This window comes from Girardinichthys multiradiatus, chromosome 12 (assembly GCF_021462225.1).
Source record: "Girardinichthys multiradiatus isolate DD_20200921_A chromosome 12, DD_fGirMul_XY1, whole genome shotgun sequence".
NCBI lineage: Eukaryota > Metazoa > Chordata > Actinopteri > Cyprinodontiformes > Goodeidae > Girardinichthys > Girardinichthys multiradiatus.
In genome coordinates this window covers 14,489,095-14,508,673 of record NC_061805.1, presented here as the reverse complement: position 1 = coordinate 14,508,673, position 19,579 = coordinate 14,489,095, and the positions used below count along the sequence as shown (strand labels likewise).

General features: G+C 41.5%; 2 protein-coding genes and 1 long non-coding RNA gene across 9 annotated transcripts in view; 1 reads left to right on the top strand and 2 right to left on the bottom strand.

Annotated features, from left to right (window-relative positions):
* Window positions 1–326: 326 nt before the first annotated feature.
* tbx16 (T-box transcription factor 16) lies at window positions 327–11,481 on the bottom strand. Of its 2 annotated transcripts, XM_047381247.1 has the most exons (10): window positions 10,197–11,481; window positions 2,969–2,978; window positions 2,685–2,841; window positions 2,493–2,595; window positions 2,023–2,187; window positions 1,807–1,953; window positions 1,654–1,724; window positions 1,466–1,551; window positions 1,167–1,380; window positions 327–1,095 (listed from the first exon to the last, which is right to left on the bottom strand). In XM_047381247.1, the coding sequence occupies exons 3-10, from the start codon at window positions 2,801–2,803 to the stop codon at window positions 687–689; spliced, it is 1,314 nt and encodes a 437-aa protein (XP_047237203.1). In that variant the 5' UTR covers window positions 2,804–2,841; window positions 2,969–2,978; window positions 10,197–11,481; the 3' UTR covers window positions 327–686. The 2 variants fall into 2 exon arrangements, with proteins under 2 accessions (XP_047237203.1, XP_047237202.1); XM_047381246.1 differs by having other exon boundaries at window positions 2,969–11,481.
* LOC124877762 overlaps window positions 2,486–19,579 on the top strand; it is a 33,553-nt gene continuing 16,459 nt past the window's right edge. The window contains exons 1-2 of the long non-coding RNA XR_007040598.1: window positions 2,486–2,609; window positions 2,692–2,851. This is a non-coding gene — a long non-coding RNA (uncharacterized LOC124877762). The remainder of the gene's footprint in view (window positions 2,610–2,691; window positions 2,852–19,579) is intronic.
* The window catches only part of cabin1 (calcineurin binding protein 1), a 65,930-nt gene continuing 57,982 nt past the window's right edge, over window positions 11,632–19,579 (bottom strand). For 5 of the 6 annotated variants that reach the window (XM_047381237.1, XM_047381240.1, XM_047381241.1 and 2 more), the window contains 4 exons: window positions 16,669–16,930; window positions 14,373–14,531; window positions 13,498–13,700; window positions 11,632–13,165 (listed from right to left, as the gene is read on the bottom strand). In XM_047381237.1, the coding sequence (XP_047237193.1) occupies window positions 13,022–13,165; window positions 13,498–13,700; window positions 14,373–14,531; window positions 16,669–16,930 (768 nt within the window). In that variant the 3' untranslated portion in view covers window positions 11,632–13,021. The remainder of the gene's footprint in view (window positions 13,166–13,497; window positions 13,701–14,372; window positions 14,532–16,668; window positions 16,931–19,579) is intronic. The other variant, XM_047381239.1, reaches the window with a different exon arrangement.

Genomic DNA, 19,579 nt, shown 5'->3' with positions numbered 1-19,579 from the left:
ATAGCCTCTGCACAGGGTTGTGCGCTTTCGCCCCTACACCATCAGCGCTGCGCCCACACTTGGTTTTTTTAGTAAACTTGCTGCAGGGCAAAACTTTAACTGGATCAAAGCCTAAATCCACAGACAGAATATCTAAAACTTTGATCAATAATTTATTGAAGTCTGTACACATGTCATGCAAATAGATATAAACCTTTAAAGTGAAGTTGAACAATTTAGTACATCAGAATAACCAACATCTAAATAATATAAATTTCGATGGTGTCTGTTCTTGTTTGATTAGTATTATAAGAAAATCTGAAAAAAACATCAAACGCAAAACAATATATTATATCACATAAGTATTTTATTTTTACTTCACATTACAAGGCATAGACACATAATTTGCACACTTTGGTTTAATTCTCATTTTCTGTACAAAAATAATATTTACACTGGAGATTAAACAAAATCTAAAATAAATAGACACCCTGCAGGGCTGAGTGGACATTTGTTCTTCAAGGTTTGGAGGGTTTCTGCTTTTTTCTGTTCTGAGCAGAACATTGAGGCCACCTGTGCCACATCTTTTCTCCTTCCCGAACCTCCCTGTTGTCGTAAGTGTCAGGCCCTCGTCATTGTTTGGGCATGCGTTCTCAGATCTGTGAGCCGTGCGTCAGCCAGCAGGCACAGCAGATTTGGTAAACTCCTCACCAGCAGGAGTAAGAGAACAGCGGATACTGGCTCCACTCGCCCACGTTGCCATGGTGATAGCTGTGGTGCACAGCTTGTGTGGTGTAGTCGGCGGTCAGAGGGTGGGGAGGGGCATACTGGGCAGATCCAGGACCGCTCCACTGGCCCAGCGGCTGCTCCGTGCTGTAGGGGTTGTAAATGTGGTGGCTTATGACTCCCGACTTGCCAGCCTGGGCCATGGCCCTGTAGTCCTGTGGGCCAGCAAGATGCTGGGGGCCACAATTGGATGGGCCAGGCTTTGACAAGTCATGATCAGGGACTGAGGCAATTTCAGGAACCCTGGACTCAAAGCTCCTTCGTCCAGATCCGCTGATGCTGCTGCCGATGCTGGAGGAGGGGGATGGAGACTTTCCATACTCGTGGGCCCTGCAGAGTGCAATTCTCTGTTCATCAGCACATCATTTTACTATTTGTTGCATTTTACTATTTGTATTCACCTGTACAGCTGGTAGGAAGCAGGAGCGGGAACAAGCTGCTCTGTGCTGTAGATATCTCTTGTGTCTGCCCCAGCAGGAGAGTCAGTCCTCACACCCTGCTGTCTCTCAGCACCCCAGGGAGAGTACTGCTCTTTCTTTACAGCAACCCCATCTTTCCTTTTGGCCAAGTACCCTTCTTCTCCTTCGCAACCCTCGTATGATGACTGGCAAAAGCCTGAAAAGACACAAATAAATGGATGACTTTAAAAAATACAAGACGGCAAGAAATTACCTAAACGGAAAGAGGACTGAAGAGGTACCTGGTGAACTGCTGTCCTTGGAGTCATTCAACGCGTCTGGTATCTTGGCTCTTTTTTCCGGGCATGCAGGGTTTTTGTTTGCATGCCTGCAGAGGAGCATCAGCTTTATTAGAACAAGTTTAAAAGCTGCACTTCTCAAGCAATATACGACAGAGTAGTAACTGTGGCTGTTACCCATTGAGACCCACCTTTTTTTATTAGTGCCCTCATCCCTGAAACCCTTTGCAAACGGGTTGTGATCAATCTTCAGCTTTGTGATCTGCCCAGACAGAATTCAGTTTAAACCTCAGTAACATCCAATGGCCTCATTAGAAGATAATTTGGGTTTTTAACTAACTTACCTTGGTGTTCTGGTAGGCAGTGACTGCAGTGAAGGTCGTCTCTGGGAAGGTGAAAGTCTGGAACACACTCCAGCGGACACTGAACAGATCATCTGCTTGGACGATGTGGAAACGCGGGTGGTAGCGATGCATTGAGTGTAAAATGATCTGCAGGCAAGACAGAGGTCTGTTTAAACTTAACATCAGTTGAAAAGTTTCTCGAATATTCAGACTTACATGCCCGTGCTGATCAAGTGTATTGTTGGTGAGCTTGAGCTTGAGGAACGAGATGCTCTGCTTCATCCAGTGGCTCCCCAGGGCTGGAGAGTCTGGGTGGAGGTAGGTCCTGCAGGGAGGCTGAGGCTCCGCTTTTCCTGCCACTTCCCATTTCTCTTTATTCCACTGAAGGGGAGGAGACATATCGTAAGTCAATCAGCCTTAGAGAAAAGGTGATTTACAGAAGCAACTTCATCTTCCCTAGCTTCCCACAAAAGATTGGAGAGTGACTGCTGGGGGATACCACCCACAGAGGTAGGGGGTGGTATAGTGAACTCCCAGCAGGGGATAGAAAAACAGGAAGAGCTAGCAGTCTTTGATGTGCAACGTCAGGGGAGGGGGTGATAAACGGGGTAACTGCTAACAATAAGGACAACTGCCAAAGATGCTACAAGTCAAGATAACACAGAGTTCTAATTTATAGGCCTTACCTTATACCTGAAACCATCCTCAGGAACCATGTCTACCAGAAAGATGTACTTGGCACATTGGAGGAGACCAGACAAACTCACTTTACAGTGTGGGAACATCCTCCTGAAAGACAGAAGGTAAGATACAAGTGAGGTACAGGAACATCTTTCCAGATATTTAATGTAAATATACTATTTGTCTTCCTGCCTCACCTGCCAGGTTTGGTGATTATCATCTCTGTTCCAATTTCATTGAAAGTCTTCCAGAGGTCAGTGTCTTCCAGAGTCATCCTGATGCTTCCCTGGAGATAGGCATCAGGGCAGGCAGCCATGGAGGCAGGAGGTGGACCGCTGAAGTTAGACTTCAGCTCTGGAACAAAGTAAGACTTACTATAGACATTCAACACCAAAAGGGATTGAGTTTCTGATTCGGGATGAACTGAGGAAAATGCTTTAAATTCTGCTGTAAAATTCTGTAAAAGCTGTCGGGCACTCACCCCTGATGGACTGCATTTCCAGTTTCAATGGCAGGACAAGAACAGTTTGAGATTTTTATGCATGAAAGGATCACATTCAATCCAAATGTTAGCTAAATCCAAAAATGTTGCCCCCGCTCTGCCCCTGGTCCCCCTGTCTCATGTGTTGAAGACAAATCCAGCAGTTTAGATTGGTCCAAACAGCTCAGTCATGTAGCATCAGATGGATGCTGCAGGAGAGGGTGACCATTACTTTTAAGAGGAACCCTTAGGTAGGTGGAGCCAGGAGGGCTGTTCCCAGGCTTTGAAGTGACACAATGATGAGTCAGGGTCCCGCTGTGATTGGAGGGGTGCTGGAAATCAAAGAGATTTAACAGAGCCCTGATACCGTCCCCACAGGAAAGGGGAAGGAGGAAATGCGCCTTTATTAACTGCTAAGAGACTTTAAAACAAATATGGACGGACTTCCCTGCTGCAGCTCCAGAAGCTGTGTAGATATCATTGACACGTACATAACCGATCAGAGACATGCCACTTAGTGTTTTTGTGCAATGTGGTAAACACTCAGTGCAAGTCATTTGACACAATTAAGAGAAATGGAGTGGAAAGACTTGTCAAATGGGATGCACTGAACTTATGCACTGTTTTCTCAAAACGAATTAAAAAAATCTGGGGAGAAATGTAATACACACACTCATACAGGAAATATACTGAACTGAAAGTGGACAAAATGTCCCATTACATAAAAATCGCCCTTACACTTCCTTACTTCTGGCTTTCTCCACCAAATTACAGAGAGGGTAGGGAAACTCTGTGTAAACCCATAATGGTGTGGTGATACCATGCAATCTTCCTGTAGGTAAGTTTTACCTGGGGCATCTTCAGAAGCCATCTAGGACTACTGGGAAGAGGCGATGCTGCTGGTTGTGTATTGGGTTGTCTAGACAAGCCCATGCTCTGACAGATAATCTCATTAAGATGGTTTCCCTTGAAGAAGCAAGTTTCTGTATGAAGAGAAAGCCCAGTGTATGGGTGGGCAATTAACAACCAGTTAGCAGCACAAGCTCAAAGTCAGGCATGAATGATGGAGCCAGGAGGGGTTGGAGAGTATACCCAGCTGTCCTCCTTGATATACACTTCCTGGTCCAACCCACAGGTGTCACAGTTGATCATACTGCGTCACTGCAGGCGAAACAACCGCTTTGCGTTACAGGCATTAGCATAGAAGGAGGAAAAATGACAATTTCCTTTTTTGCTTGAATTGAATTCAGCTTCTCTCAGGCACAGAAACACAAACCATCTCGTAGGTTCACTCTTGGGTTCTCGTGCCTGTGCTGCATACAATGCCCTCTGTAAGCACAGCTTTTTACACCCCAGCATCACGGAGTGCTTTTTTCTCTTACTGTACAAATAACTAACTAAAGGCACCATGTTTAAAAGTAGAGAGGCAGCTGGTTGCAGTGGCTGGCAAAAGTACTGATACCTCAAGAACTTTTGTGCATTTTGTCACCAATGTATTTTATAGGGATTTTATGTGATAGGTAAACACTACGTAGGGCATAATTATAAAGCGTGTGAATTCATGGCTTTCAAAATGTTTTACAAATGAAAATCTAAAGTGTTATGTGCATATGTGTTCAACCCCCTTTATTGTGGTACCCCTAAATTAAGTTCAGTGCAATCAGTTTCCTTCAGAGGTTAAATTAATTAGTAATAAAGTTAATTTCAGTATAAATTCAGTTGTACTGTGAAGGCCTCGTTGGAGAACATCAGTAAGCATCATGGAGACCAATGGGCACACAACACAGGTCGGGGATAAAGAAACAACTGTGACTACTAGTTGTGCACTCCACAAATGTTGCCTTTATAGAAGAGTGGCAAGATTGTTCATTTGTTGAAAGAAACCTTTGCAGTTTGCAGTTAGCAAACCTGTGGAAGAAGGTGCTCTGGTTAAATGAGACCAAAACTGAAAAACTTTGGCCTACATTGAAAACTCTATGTATGGCAGGAAACTGCCACCCTAAACACAGCATTCTTGCTGTAAAACATGGTGGTGGGAGCACCATGCAGTGGGTATGCTTTCATCAGCAGAGACAGGAAAGCTGTTCGTGCTATATGGGAAGATGGATGAGGTTAAAAGCAGGGCAACCCTGAAAGAAAACCTGTTAGAGGCTGCAAAAGACTTAACACTGAGGCTGGACAACAACTCTCAATAACCATGACCAACCATAAAGCCAGAGCTACAATTAAATGGTTCAGATCAAAACATATTCATGACTAGAAAATTGATGCTCACAGGTGCTTTGCATCAAATCTGATTGAGCTGAAACTATTTTGCATAGAAGAATGAGCAAAAACTCTACATGGGTGAAGCTGGTAGAGACCTGCCCTAAATGAAGCTGTAATTTAAGCGTTACGTAGTTCTAGAAAGAGTCGACTGTGAGGGGACAGATAGTTTTTCTAAAGAAATTTAAAAACCATGCATTATTCTTTCCACTTCAGTTATGGACTATTTTGTGTTTGTCCATCACATAAAATTCCCCAAAAGTATATTGTACTTTGTGGTTGTGGCATAGAAAAGGGGGTTTGAGTACATTTGCAAGGCACTGTAAATGTCCACAAAGTGTGCAAGATGTTCCCCCTGTGAATATATTAACAAGCTCTGGGCAGAGATCAATGTCAAATAAAAAAGATAATATTGAAGTAGTAAAGATGCACTTAAAGATGTGAGGTGGTCATTTAACCGCACTGATGTCTCCCAGCGCTCCTCCTTTCACTGAAAGTTAGCAACATTGGCTTTGAGGATGTGTTTCTAATTGTGTTTATGTAAAACCAGTTGTTGTCGGGGAGTTATTAATCAGAGGTTCAGTGTCGCTCTCCTCAGCTTTTCTGGGCCTGCGTGAGTATCTCCTGTAACAGCCTCATGGGTCGTAGAGGTCGCTGGGGGTATTTTAGCTGCTCATAGAGGTAGGTGAACGCTTGGAAATTAAAGAGATCAGGTCTTTTCAGGTCATTTGCAGCAGAGAGCGTCGGAGCCCAGAAGTGTACGTTTCAGCAGCATCAGTGTCAACCTTTTTACATAAAGGGTCTAAAGGCGACAGGTGTGACTGGTAAAAGGCCAGAGGTCTAAAAGCAAGGACAGGGTGCTGCTTTATGTAACATCCAGCCTGCAGGGAAGATGTAGACAGAGTGACAAATCAGTGTGGCTGCCTGGAAAAGGCCAATGGAGGCTGCAATGCTTTATGTAATTTAAACCTCAAAGAAACTCCAGTGGATGTTTGCAGGTGAGAGTCAACCATTTTAAAAGAAAAAAACAAATCTCAAGTCTGATCCCTTAGAGGCTTTCCTTCCTAGGTATATTCTAGTTCACCTATGTGACACGGGTGCTGCACCTTCCCACTGTCAACCTTCAAGCCATTTGCCTTGACTGCACAGAGATCTCCATGTGCTCTTTAAGTTAACAGCTGCCAATATACAGCCAGGACCCGGGGATCAGACGGCTCTGCAGCAGGTCAATAAAGAGCCCCTGGAGTGGAATGATGAGAAATCTCACACCTTTCGCTCACATTAGCCCTGCAGGGCGTCCTTTTGATGCGGAAAGAGACGCTTTTCTTACTGTAGAGAAAGTGGAGCTATAAATGCAAACAATAATTTTTTTAACGTAATAATTGTGCATTACTTATCCAAAAATTATTTCATCACATTCATTACATACAGCGATGTAAAAAAATATTTGCCCCCTCACAGATTTCTTCTGTTTTTTTTCATTTAAGAAGGAGAAAAGGCTGTCACAACTACCTGGATCTGTTTGGAAAATCAACAATGCTACATCTAATAACTGGATGTCCCACAGTTGCGATAACTGGCATAATTCTCTTACATCAGTGTGGAGAGAATAATTCAGCCACATTGTAGGGTTTAGAACGGCCTGTTTAAGGTAATGCCACAACCTCTTAATCTGAAGTCTGGACTTTGACTAAGCCACTTCAAAACCTATGAGTTACCTTTTCTTTTTGAGCCTTTTAGAAGTGGACTTGCTGATGTGCTTTGGATCATTGTCCTTCAGCGTAACTCGGGTGCACTTGATCATAAGGTCGCAAGCTGGTGGCCCGACATTCTCCTTCAGGATTTTTTGTTGTTTGTCAAATGTAACAGGAGGCACACCTTACAAAAAGATCCACTTTTGTCTAATCAGTTCTCAGAATGTTTTTCCAAACAGTCTTGGGGACCATCAAGATATTATTTTGCCAAATGTAAAACCGAACCTTTTGTTCTTCTGGGTTAGCAGTGGGCTTTGCATTGGAGCTCTTCCATGTGGTTACTTTTTGCCCGGTTACTTTCTAATTGTTCAGTCATGATCACCGACTTTAACTAAGCTAAGTGAAGCCTGCAGTACTCATACACCTGACCACGTCCATGGCCAATCTCTGAACAGCAGGTCACATGCATTCCTTAATCAGCCCCGATCGTACCTGCTACTGAGTTGGTCCAAAACAAAGCAGATTTTGGGCCAGAAAAATCAGTAATGGAAACCTTCGCAAAACAGGATGTGTGGAGTGGAGCTGGGCTAAATCGAGCTAGGAGATTAGATGCTGTTCTGGGTTCTTTCCTCCACTCCTTAAGGAGTTATTGATGCACTCTTGGAGTTATTTCAGCAGGCCGGCCACTCTTAGGAAAGTTCGCCCCGTTCCATGTTTTGTCCATTTGTGAATAACGGTTCTCTATGTGGTTTGCTGGAGTCCCTAAGTCTTAAAAATGGGAAGAAGTGTACATTCTCTCATAGAAAGACGTGTTTGTTTCAACAGTTGTAATAAAGTAAAACAATAAGAATAAAAATAATTTTTTCATCTCATCTTCATAATCCAAAGTGACCATGACCTCAAATGCACAAACCATGGGGGGCACATTTGGCCCTCCATGTAACAAAATAAACCTCACATCTAGTTTTCCTGGCAAAGGGAACAAATGACAACTTCACAGCACTTCATAACAAACTCCTGGAAGTTACTAATGAAGACTAATGACTTCCCTCGTGTCAGAGACTTCACACCACCGTGTATGAGCCCTTTGAGCACCAGCTCGACATTGTCAGCAGGAAGGTCTGCCAGCTGCTCAACAGGGATCCCAAAGAAGATTCCATTTCATGTGGTTTGATAAGTATTTCAAATGTTGAATAGTCGGTACCTTCCTGCTCCAACATGATTTGCGCAACAGTACACAAATGAAGGTCCATAAAGACAAGGACAAATGGAAGAACGGACAATAATTCCCATGAACACACTCAACAAGTGTTGAGGCTTTTATAGCTGCGGAGCGTTAACTGACATCACAATAAACCCTATGGATTAAGAATGGGATTTTGTTGAAGTTCATAGGAGTGTGAAAGTAGACGAGCTAATACTTTTGGCAATCGAGTGCATCTCTGACGTAAATTTAGATTTTCGCAGGAAAAACTAGTCTGCTATTGCAAATAAAAATGAAAAAGAAAACAAATTCCTATTTAAAAATGAAATTGTTTCATTTACAACGTTCCATATAGATGAATTTATAAAGTTAATGACCAACTATTTCTATTAAAGACTCTTGTCAGTGTACCAATCTTTAAGACATTCACTCACAACACTTGCGACCCCTTAATTCAGTTGATAAATCTGAGCATTGAATGATTATTCTTGTTGAATTCAATGGAGAACAGGGCTCTGATAACCTCATCTGGTTGCAGAACACCACTGGGAAATCGAGACCGCACTTTGAGAAAACTGAAGCAAACATCACTCTCTACCAGCATCCTTAAAACATTCTGCAGAGACGGGTTTGAGAGTCTAACTTACTCCATGTGAGGGTGTTACTCCAGCTATGACATGGCAAACAAGAGGGAAGAGTTCATGTATTTCAGTAATTCCAATCAAGAAGGGAAACTCATAGAATCATTCCACATAGAAATCAGTATTTTCTGGTAATTTGAATGATTATGGGTTGCATCTAATGGCATCCAGTTTCTTGGAAAATTTGAATATTTCATAATACCATATAGACGCCAGAACTGTTTTGCCCAACACAATCATATAAAAGAGCCATTAACTGACCACAAGGAGGTAAGCCACAAAAAGGCATTGCTAAAGAAACAGGCTGTTCACAATGTTCTGTATCCAGGCATATTAGTGGAAAGTTGAGTGGAAAGAAAAAGTGCGGTAAAAAAAGGTCCACAAGAAACAGGGTAAACTACAGACTTGAGATGACTGTGACGCAAATCCCATGGAAGAGTCTGAGGGACATTCACAAGGCGCAGACTGTGGCTGGAGTCAAGAGTTTCAAGAGCCAACACACATGGATGTATTAGGAGATGGCTATAGCTGTCACTTTCCTCGTATTAAGCCTCTCCTGAACCAGATACAACTTAAGATGCGTCCCACCTGAGCTAAAAAGAAAAACAACTGGACTGTTGCTAGGTGGTCCAAAGTTTCATGGGAAATCAAGGTCGCAAAGTCTGAATGAAGAGTTGAGATGCACAGAAGCCACATTACTAAAAGTGCAGTGTGAGGTTTCCACAGTCAGTGATGATTCGGGGTGACATGTCATCTGCTGGTGTTGGTCTGAAGTCCACAGTCAACGCAGCCATCCACCAGGACATTTTAGAACCCTTTATACTTGTTTCTGCTGATGAGCCTTAAGGCAGATGCTAATTTCATTTTCCAGCAGGACTTGATAGTAGGGCTGTGCATTATGAGAAAAATCTATTGTCTCGATATATTTGGGCTAAATCAGGATAGACAACATATACCATATGTTTAAATAACCTTGTAAAACAAATGTTATTTGCAACCATTAAAAGGGTTTAATGTTAACCATTTTCTATAATCAGTTGCACATAGCTTTTCACAATTAACAATACTGCCACATTATGTCTCTTTCTGTAGTAAACATTAGACCTTTAACAAGATCCCAACAACCTACAAAGAAACCAAGCAAGAACCCATCATACTCAGTAAATTGAAATTAAAAAGGTGTTATTTTATGCATAAAACATAAAAATTACGTAAAAATTGTAGAACTAAAACAATTGTTAAAAAAAAATGTGATGACCTCAAATGACAAAAACAAAAGTCAGAGACTGACTACAAAAACGAGTGACCAGGAACGGCAACATCTTAAAATTATTTGCGACGCTCTTTACGTGGTGGGAATTTTAAAGAACCACAAAACGTTGTAAAATGGAAAAAGTTGCCAAGTTCAGACAATGCCTGCAAACCTGAAGAACAATCACATGACGCGTGTTGGAGCAGCGCTGGTCGATGGAAGGTAGAGTTAGGCTAAGATACGGCGCACAGGTGCGGCTCGTCCACAGATCCGTAGTTGTTGAGAAGTGGGTAACATTTGTTAGCAGCTGGGATATATTTTCTCTTACTGAAATGTACAACTCTGGCAACGCTTTTTCTGCGCTAAATTGCAACCGGGCATTTTGTATTTGGCATGAAGTGTCTTAAGATTTTTGAATCCGGGTTTTTCCACCACGATGACAGGAGCCATGTCTTTGGCGACATTTTTGTTACTACGTCTGTGATTTCCTCCACCTTTCTCAAATGAAGACGCCAGCGTCATCTGCTTCGCAGCTGGTCTATTTAACGTTTTCTTTGGTGTGTGGGGAGACGCCGACATGCGGAGTTTACAATGGTCTTCATTTTGCAGTGGGTGACTTTTTAGGTGGTGAAATCAATTTTTGCAGCGATGGTTTTGCGGCATGTTTTGCAAATGGCCGCCATTTGTTCGACGTCCTCCTTGAGAAATCCAAACCACTGTCATATTATTGATCCAATGCCGTTTCGCATCGTAATTAGCTTATCTGACTCCATTTCAGTGCTCCAATCCACTTGCTCAGCTGGATATCCCGCTGTCGCCATAATTTCTCGCATGCTCGTTGCTGCGTGTACCAGGTAGGTTAGTGATGCGTTCATAGCGTGTGGGTGAAACAAAACTCACAGTGAATTAGATGCAGACGGCCTAATCTCGCCATGCTAGTTTGTACTCGATGCGCGGTAAAGCCATTTTAACCATTGTGCGTGGGAAAATACGTCATCGAGTGTATTCGATATATCGCCCACACCTACTTGGTACATGACAAAAGTACCAATACCTGCTTTGTTGACCACGGCATCATTGTGCTCGACTGGCCAGCAAACTAGTCTGACCTGACTGTCAAGAGGAAGATTCAAGACACCAGAGCCAACAATTCAGATGACCTGAAAGCCGCTATCAAAGCAACCTGGGCTTCCTTATCCCTCAACTGATCCAAAGGCTGATCACCTCCATGCTACACCGCATTGATGCAGTAATTCATGCAAAAGGAGCCACAATCAAATATTGAGAACATGTGCTGTACAGTAGACATACTTTTTCAGTAGATTCAGTTTGCTTTATTAGTCCTGCTTTACTGGTCTTTATGTAATATTCTACTTTTCTGAAAAACTGAATTTCGGTTATTCCTAAGCTGTGAGCCATAGTCTTCGAACTGAACAGAAATACACTTGAAATCCATCATCAAGTAACAAATCTACAAGTTTCACTTTATGGAGTTATAGAATAAAGTGAACCTGTCAATGTTATCTTCATTTGAGTTGCCTCTGTATTAAGAACACAATGAAATGACAAAAAGTGGTTTGTTTTTGTTTAAAGACTCAAACATCAAATGTGTTTCTCAAATATATATATTTGGTTTGACATCAATTCAGTCCAGACACAGAGAACATGCTCAAGACAAGCAGTCTCAGGACTTCAACCCACCCAGTGCTTCAGCTGTAGTACATTCCCCAAAGCCCACCGAACATAAACAATATAACAAACTAAAATACAAAGCCATCTTATCTCTTTATTATGTGGGATAGATTTCCATTTGTGCCCTTTTTCTTTAAAAATGATCACATCACACAGCTTTCAAGAAACATAAGTCTTTCTTTTTGTAGAAAACTATCTGTAAAAAACATTCTGTGCGTCTTTATCTGAGTTAGGCAAGAAATGTGACAAACTCCCCTTAAATGAGTCCAGTGGGAAGGCATCAGGATTGGAGAGTCCTCATTGTCATGCATAACAGTTCGTCTGACATCAGGTAAGGTCCACGGCGTTGTGTTTCCTGCGGAAACCCACACCTTAATGTTCACACCTTCACGCGTGTGCACTTTTCTCCAGCTCAGTCCTCGACCCAACAAACCCAAACATTCAAAAGATTTTTTTTTTGTGTGTGCTAATTCCAAATAAGTGAAAGCCTCTCTGTCATTCAGATCAGTGCTGGTGGCAGGATGTCATCCTGGCAAGAAGTGTTTTGTAGCTACAAATGCACACAAAAGAGGAAATAATAGAATAATACAAGAAACAGAGTCAGTACAAAAAAGGAGCACAAAGTTAAGGACCAACTGAAAAACATCCCAAGCGTTCAGTGTAAACATTTTCAGTCTGCTACAGGTTATGAGGCTTTGTGGATTATTAGCTCAACAGATTGAGCCAGAATGCAGCCGGCGGTCCTTGTTTCACGTTGGTATTCATTGTAATGCATCATGTAGCAATGCGACCCGTCTTTGAGATGAGAATCTCATGCTGGAGTAAAAGAGGAGTATGGAGGACAGAAATTCATGCTGCTGAGTGTCGGTCCATAACGAGGTACCTCGGATAAGTGAGCGCAGGTCGAGCGATGAGCTGCAGCTCGGAGAAGAATTAACACACAACATGCTAAGGGTGCATAAACATGTCGCTGGTAGCTGTTTCAGGCAAAGTCTGTTTTTTTTTGTTTTTTTGCCAGATTGAGTGTAAAGCAAGAGAGCTGGAAAAGCTGATGTGTGATATGCATTAATGGCACATGTAAGCCATGCTATTGGATAAAATCTCTGTCATGCACCAACACTCTTACCAACCACAGCAACATACCACCACAAAACTGCTGAGAAAACTGCATTTCATCTGGTTGGAATGAAGGTTGGTTCTCTCACATCCCATACGAAAAACAAAGTATCAACACATACACAAGCTGCTGTGGAATCGACAGTTTTAAAAAAAGGGAGCTGAATGAGAATAGAGTTCAGTTTCAGCTCAGATGTCCATGTAATCGTCCTCCTCATCCGACTCACTCTCCAGAGACGACTCCTGACTGGATGTTTCCTGCACCTCCAGCACTGGCTGGGTCAATGTGTCTTTTTTGACCGTGGCAGCAGACTGGGATGACAAGATAACATTCTGTATGGGAACAGACAGCGGGAGGCACTGTTTAGAGCTTTATGCATATTTACAGGCATTCATAGTCAGAGTTAACGCTCAGCTTGGACTCCTGCTTTACTTGCACAATGATCACCTGCACTGTTGTATTGCTCTTGCATCTTATACTGCTCTATATTTACTCTCACTCACTTAAAACTGTGCACATATATTTATATTATATTGTAGATATGTTTATACTGTTTAATTTGTACTGTATTGCACCGACTACGCCAAAACAAATTCCTTGTATGTCCAAAAACGTACTTGGCAATAAAGCTTTTCTGATTCTGATTCTGAGTTAGAGAGCTCACCTTCAGTCTTTGCTTGGTTTCCTCTGAGATGCTGTTTTTAGGCGAGAGCAGTGTGGGTGTTGGAGGTGTTACTGTGATTTCTGGAGGGAACTTGGTGACGGTGGAAGGGATGAAAAGCTTTGGCATGCATGCCGGGACTCTGGAGCGGATTCGGCTAGGGTCTGGAAGCTTGGACTGCTCATTGCTGGCATACTGCTGCTGATCTGAGAGAAAGGTATTAAGAGGATGTTTTGTAAATATATTAGCATTTTTAATATCTACAGAAATGCATGTAGTTCTTAAACCTACAATAAAGATTACTTTTTTTAATGTCACATCTACAAGCATATCACAATATCTTAACTAAATTAATCTCCATACGTCTGTGTGCGATAGCTATGAAAAACTGACTCCACCTACAGTCCAAGTATTGTTAGTTTCCCCCAACCTCGTAGATGGGCTTTGCTTCACAGTCATGTCAAGGCTGCACTTATCCCATGCCATACTTCTTCCTTCCACTCAACTTTCCAATACCATTATTAGACGCAGTACACCGAGGACTGTTCAGCTTCTTTAGCAATGCCCTTTTTAGGCTTATCCTGCTTGTGAAGGGTGATGAGGGCAGTCTGTTGGGTAATTGTTAAGTTAGCAGCCTCCCTATGATTGTGTGGCGCATACCATAACATTTCAGTGATACGATTTAGTTTTTATTGTTCTTATGCAATATTCTACCTGACAAAGGAACTAAATTTAGGAGTTTCTTAAGCTGTGAGCCATGGTCATTAAAATGAAGAGATATAAAAGCTTGAAATGTTACTCTGTGTGTAGTAAATCAATCAATTTTTGATGATATTCTAATTTATTAAGATGCACTTGTTATATGCAAAGGCTCTGACCTGAACAAGGTTGCGTGGTGCTACATGTTGCGGTTTCCTCCTGAAACCAACCAGCTGAAGGTTCTTGCCCCTGGGAGACAGTGGCAAGTTTCATCTGCTGACAGAGGTGGGACTCCTGCTGGCGGTACAACAGCCCCTCTGAGGGTTCCTCCCACTCGTCTGTGGGATAAAACAACATCGCTGATATAAGAGTACCTCAAAAGAAATGCAATGCAACAGTTCAGAGATAAACTACGAAAACACAGAAAATTGAGCCTAAGTAATTTTTTTTAGATGACAAAGAACATTACTCAATAATATTTTTAAAAAAAGAAGGAAATACAAAGCATGTAAATAAAAGGCAGGAGTTAATGCATAAATATAAAAAATAGAATTACATCCAATAAATAAAAACATTTATAATCAAGTGTTTCAATTATTTACTAAACTTATAATTAAATGTGGGAAAATGTGTTAAAATGCATTTTAATTATATTGTAAAAAATATAATTATATCAGTATTTATTTAATAATTTCCCAGACCTGTGTTGTGAATTTATTTGATCTATCAGGGTTAAATGAGAGGGCGGGGCTAACACTGCTATAGACCATGTAATTGGTTGGCAGCTGAGTTGCTGTGAGGGTGGACCAATCAGATGCTAGAGTCCATTTGATGAGCCATAGATACAAATAACAAAAAAAAAAAGCATAATAAAAAAACATTAAAGCATAAAAATAATGTTAACAACAGAAACAATAATACATACAATTGTACTTATTTCATGATGCAATGTAAAATAAAACATTAAAATAATTATTTTAGCGTATAAGAAATACAAGTTTTAATTAACAACTTTCACATAATTTAATTTTAGATTTAAAAACATTTAATAACCATTTGTCCAATAAAAACACATTACAGTGTTATTTAAACAATCAAATCACAGATAAAAATGCGTTTAAAAACAGCCTTTTCAGTAGTTGTAAATGATTATTTTGTACACTGGTTAGAAATGTTTTTGTTTTGATGCTAAAACTATTGCATGTAATGTTTTGATAACATGTTATTGTTACGAATTTATTGTTCCATTTCCCTGTAGATGTTAATTAGAAAAACTAGGTTCAACAAATTTTTTCCAGTGGCACCATGTCACGTAACAGTTGTTATCACTCTGCAAACCGCAGCTTCCGCTCTTCAATTCAACTACGAACATCCTGCTAGTTAATCGGAGTCAGGAAAGGAAGACTCAATGCTGTCATTAAATCAAAAGGTGATTAGTTTAAAGATGTGCGCAATTTTTTATGTCACAAAAACCTGTCATTTTAACAGGGGTGCATCAACTTTTCAGATTGCCTGTAGGTACAAAACTTCCCCCGCAGTCGTGGCAAACAAATACAGACACAACTGAACTACAATTATGTGATTGTTGCCTAGGAAACCGTTACATAATTCACATCGGTGAAATGTTGTAGGATGCATGTGTAAATCCCCGTTGATGCGAACACTTTTGTATGAATTTGCACACGCTAAAGGTCACCAAACTTAGGGAAATGAAACGTGGGTTTTAACGGTTCATACCAGCAACATCACGGAAGCGCCAAAGAAAATAAAAGTGACCTCAGCAATGTTAGTCTCATGTTTCAGAAACATAAATACTGTGCTTCTCTTTTGCACGTAGTAAAATGTTAATATGTTGAAATTTGTTAGGTTAAAGTAAGAAAATGCTGTAAAAACTCCATAATCACTGGCTAGAAATTAGTACTTATCTCCTGCAAAATAAAGGTTAAGTCTTGAAAGGGTCAAAAATAAGTGTTTAAACATTTAAATACTAATGCTACCTTACAAGGGGGGAATGAACACAAAACATGTTGATATTAGAGATCCAAGCTTCAAGTTGTGATGATCAGTGGAATATATGCTGAATTTAAGCAGGCTGAAGGATTGGTTCTGCAGATATTAAACATGGCATAAACTGAATATTCATGATAAGATCAGCAATGATTAAACCAAATCCTCCCAGAAACTCATGTAGACAGAACAGACTCTCAGTCTGGAGGACATTGCTTACAGAAACTATTGTTGGGTGAACAGATGAAGCCCAAAAGGCAAAACAAACTGCAAAGAGACCTCACTTATGTAATGTACCTAAGGAAGACTTCAGGCGCCCCCTGCTGGCCACATAGAATAAAACATTAAATCAAATTCCATAGCAACAGAGGTAAACGAGTTCGGTTTTAAAAAAATAACGATAACAGAAAAGTACTTTTTTTTTTTACAAAGCTCTCCTGTGCTGATGACAGGATTAGGCCACTGTACCTGCGGGTGGGAGGAAGGCCATAGCTGCAGCAGGCTGGCCACCTGTTCTTCTCTGCTGCGGCTGATCATGGAAGCCCGAGCTCTGAGGTCTGGACATCTTGGCGAGGGGCTCGCAGACCCCTTTGGCCTGGCCATCCTGGGTGGACAGCGGGTGGCAGGCAGAGTGACTGAGTAGGACAGGCATTGGCAGGGAGGCGGGGAAGAATATATCTCTGTGCTCCTTGGTGTGCTTGGGCGTGGTTGGGGTATCACCTGTTGACTGCTGGAGACAGAAATAGGGAGAAATGTTAAAGCAGTTGGACTAAATAAGGAGGGGGTGATGATAGGCATGGCGTTCTCTGAAATCAACCATCCAGTGCTGAGGTGGACTTTAAAGAACAGCACACCCTCTTGCCCTGAGGCTCAGTGCTGATAAAAAAAAGAGTGATCCACACTTAATAAAACAGCATATACATCAGCAATATAAGTCCAGCTATTAATATCCTTCGGAGATCTCTGTGGTGCTCCCTGAGGAACCAGAGGTTGCAGTACCTGCATGCCGAACAGTGTGCTGGTGAAAAGCTCAGCTCTTCTAAGCCACTTTCCTAGGCATTACAGGGCCACTTTTAAACACAAGAACTGCACAAACAACCTGCGACAGCCAGCCCGCTCCCACTGCCGCTGTCATGGTAACACGGAGGAGCACAGCTGAAAAGAAATGAATAAACCTTCTCTAGTTTTCAAATTCAAACAAAAGACATTGTGGACAGCGACTAACCTTTCAGAGCAGATACGAACTGCGTGAGATTAATGGTCTACAGCTACATTTAACGGGGCCTTACAAAAAGTAAACGGTGTGACTTCAGAGTGTTTCTGTGGTAAAGGTTAATTAGCAAATAAAAAGGTGCTTCTGGTGAGATGTGAAACGCGTGGACCCAATTCGTACATGTTGCACGATGTCACAATGCACAAGCTATGACAAATGCAATCTGCACCAGGTAATTTGGCTTATCTGCCATTTATCCCAGCAGTCCTCTGGGAGTTGAGGTCAAATTGTGCTGTGAATCACAGCTGGGTGTGACACAATTTCCCACAGGATTCACAAAGTTTTTCACAAAACAGCCTGAAAGAAGAGCAGATCCTTCAGCTTCAGCACACAGTGGCTCAGCAACTTCAAGCATGCAGCAGCTCCACTCCTGCTTTGATGATTCATATCGCATGAATTAAACATCAGCAGCTCAGAAACCACCAAGTCACCTGGGCGCGAAGCATTAGAGGAACAACGTACCTGAGAAGGCTGTAGTACATGGATGCAAGTGGGACTGTAAAGGAGGTTCCTTGAGTGCTGCTGTGGTCTGCGTGCTACAGTGGGGAGAACAAGTATTTGAAACACTGCCGATTTTGCAGGTTTCCTGCTTGCAAAGCATGTAGAAGTCTTTAATTTTGTATCATAGGTACTCTTCAACTGTGAGTGATCTAAAATAAAAATCCTGAAAATCACATTGTGTAATTTTTAAGTAATTAATTAGCATTTTATTGCATGTCATAAATATTTAATACATCAGAAAAACAAAACTTAATATTTGGTACAGAGATCTTTGTAATTCCAGATATCAGACATTTCCTGTAGTTCTTGACCAGGTTTGCACACACTGCAGGAGAGATTTTGGACCACTCCTCCATACAGATCTTCTCCAGATCCTTCAGGTTTTGGGGCGGTCGCTGGGCAATACGGACCTTCAGCTCCCTCCAAAGATTTTTGATTGGGTTCAGGTCTGGAGACTGGATAGACCACAAGACCTTGAGATGCTTCTTATGGAGCCACTCCTTAGGGGGACCTTGCATGTGCTGCAGGATTTTAATCCATGAGGACGTAGTGTGTTACTAATGGTCTTCTTTGAGACTGTGATCCCAGCTCTCTTCAGGTCACTGACTAGGTCCTGCCGTGTAGTTCTGGGCTGATCCCTCATCTTCCTCATGATCAGTGATGCTCCACGAGGTGAGATCTTGCATGGAGTCCCAGACTGAAGGAGATTGACCATCATTTTGAACTTCTTCTATTTTCTTATAATTGCTCCAACAGTTGTTGCCTTCTCACCAAGCTGCTTGGCTATTTTCCTGTAGTCCATCCCAGCCTGGAGCAGGTCTACTATTTAATCCCTGATGTCCTCACACAGCTCTCTGGTCTTGGCCATTGAAGAGAGGTTGGAGTTTAATAGTGTGTGGACAGGTGTCTTTTATACAGATAACGAGTTCAAACAGGTGCAGTTAATACAGGTAATGAGTGGAGAACAGGAGGGATTCTTAAAGAAGAACTAACAGGCCTGTGATTCTTATTGGTTGTTAGGTGATCAAATACTGATGTTATGCAATAAAATGCAAATTAACTACTTGAAAATCACACAATTTGATTTTCTGGATTTTTTTTTAGATTCTGTCACTCACAGTTGAAGAGTATCTATAATAAAAATGAAAGATTTCATACATTGCAAGTGGAAAAACCTGCAAAATCAGCAACGTATCAAATACTGAAATGTGGTGGCAGCATAATGCCGTGGGGATGCTTTTCATTAGCAAGAAAGGGGAACCTAATCAAAGTTTATAGGAAGATGGATGGAGCTAAATACAGGTCCATCCTGGATACTGTGATGAGGTTTACCTCCCAACAGAACAACACTCTACACCCACAACAATAATGAAATGGTTTAGATTGGAGTATTAGAGTAACTAAGCACAACTGAGAATCAATTTGAGACCGTTTATAGAAACACCCTGAAACTCCCATCCATGCGGGGAAGCATTTTGGTGGCAGCATCTCGCTGTACGAATGTTTTTGTTATCTCCATCCAGACTGACTTAGGTTTGACAGCCAAATTGATGTTTTGATATAATTGATACAAAAAAAATGAATTATTCAAAGATACTCATTTTT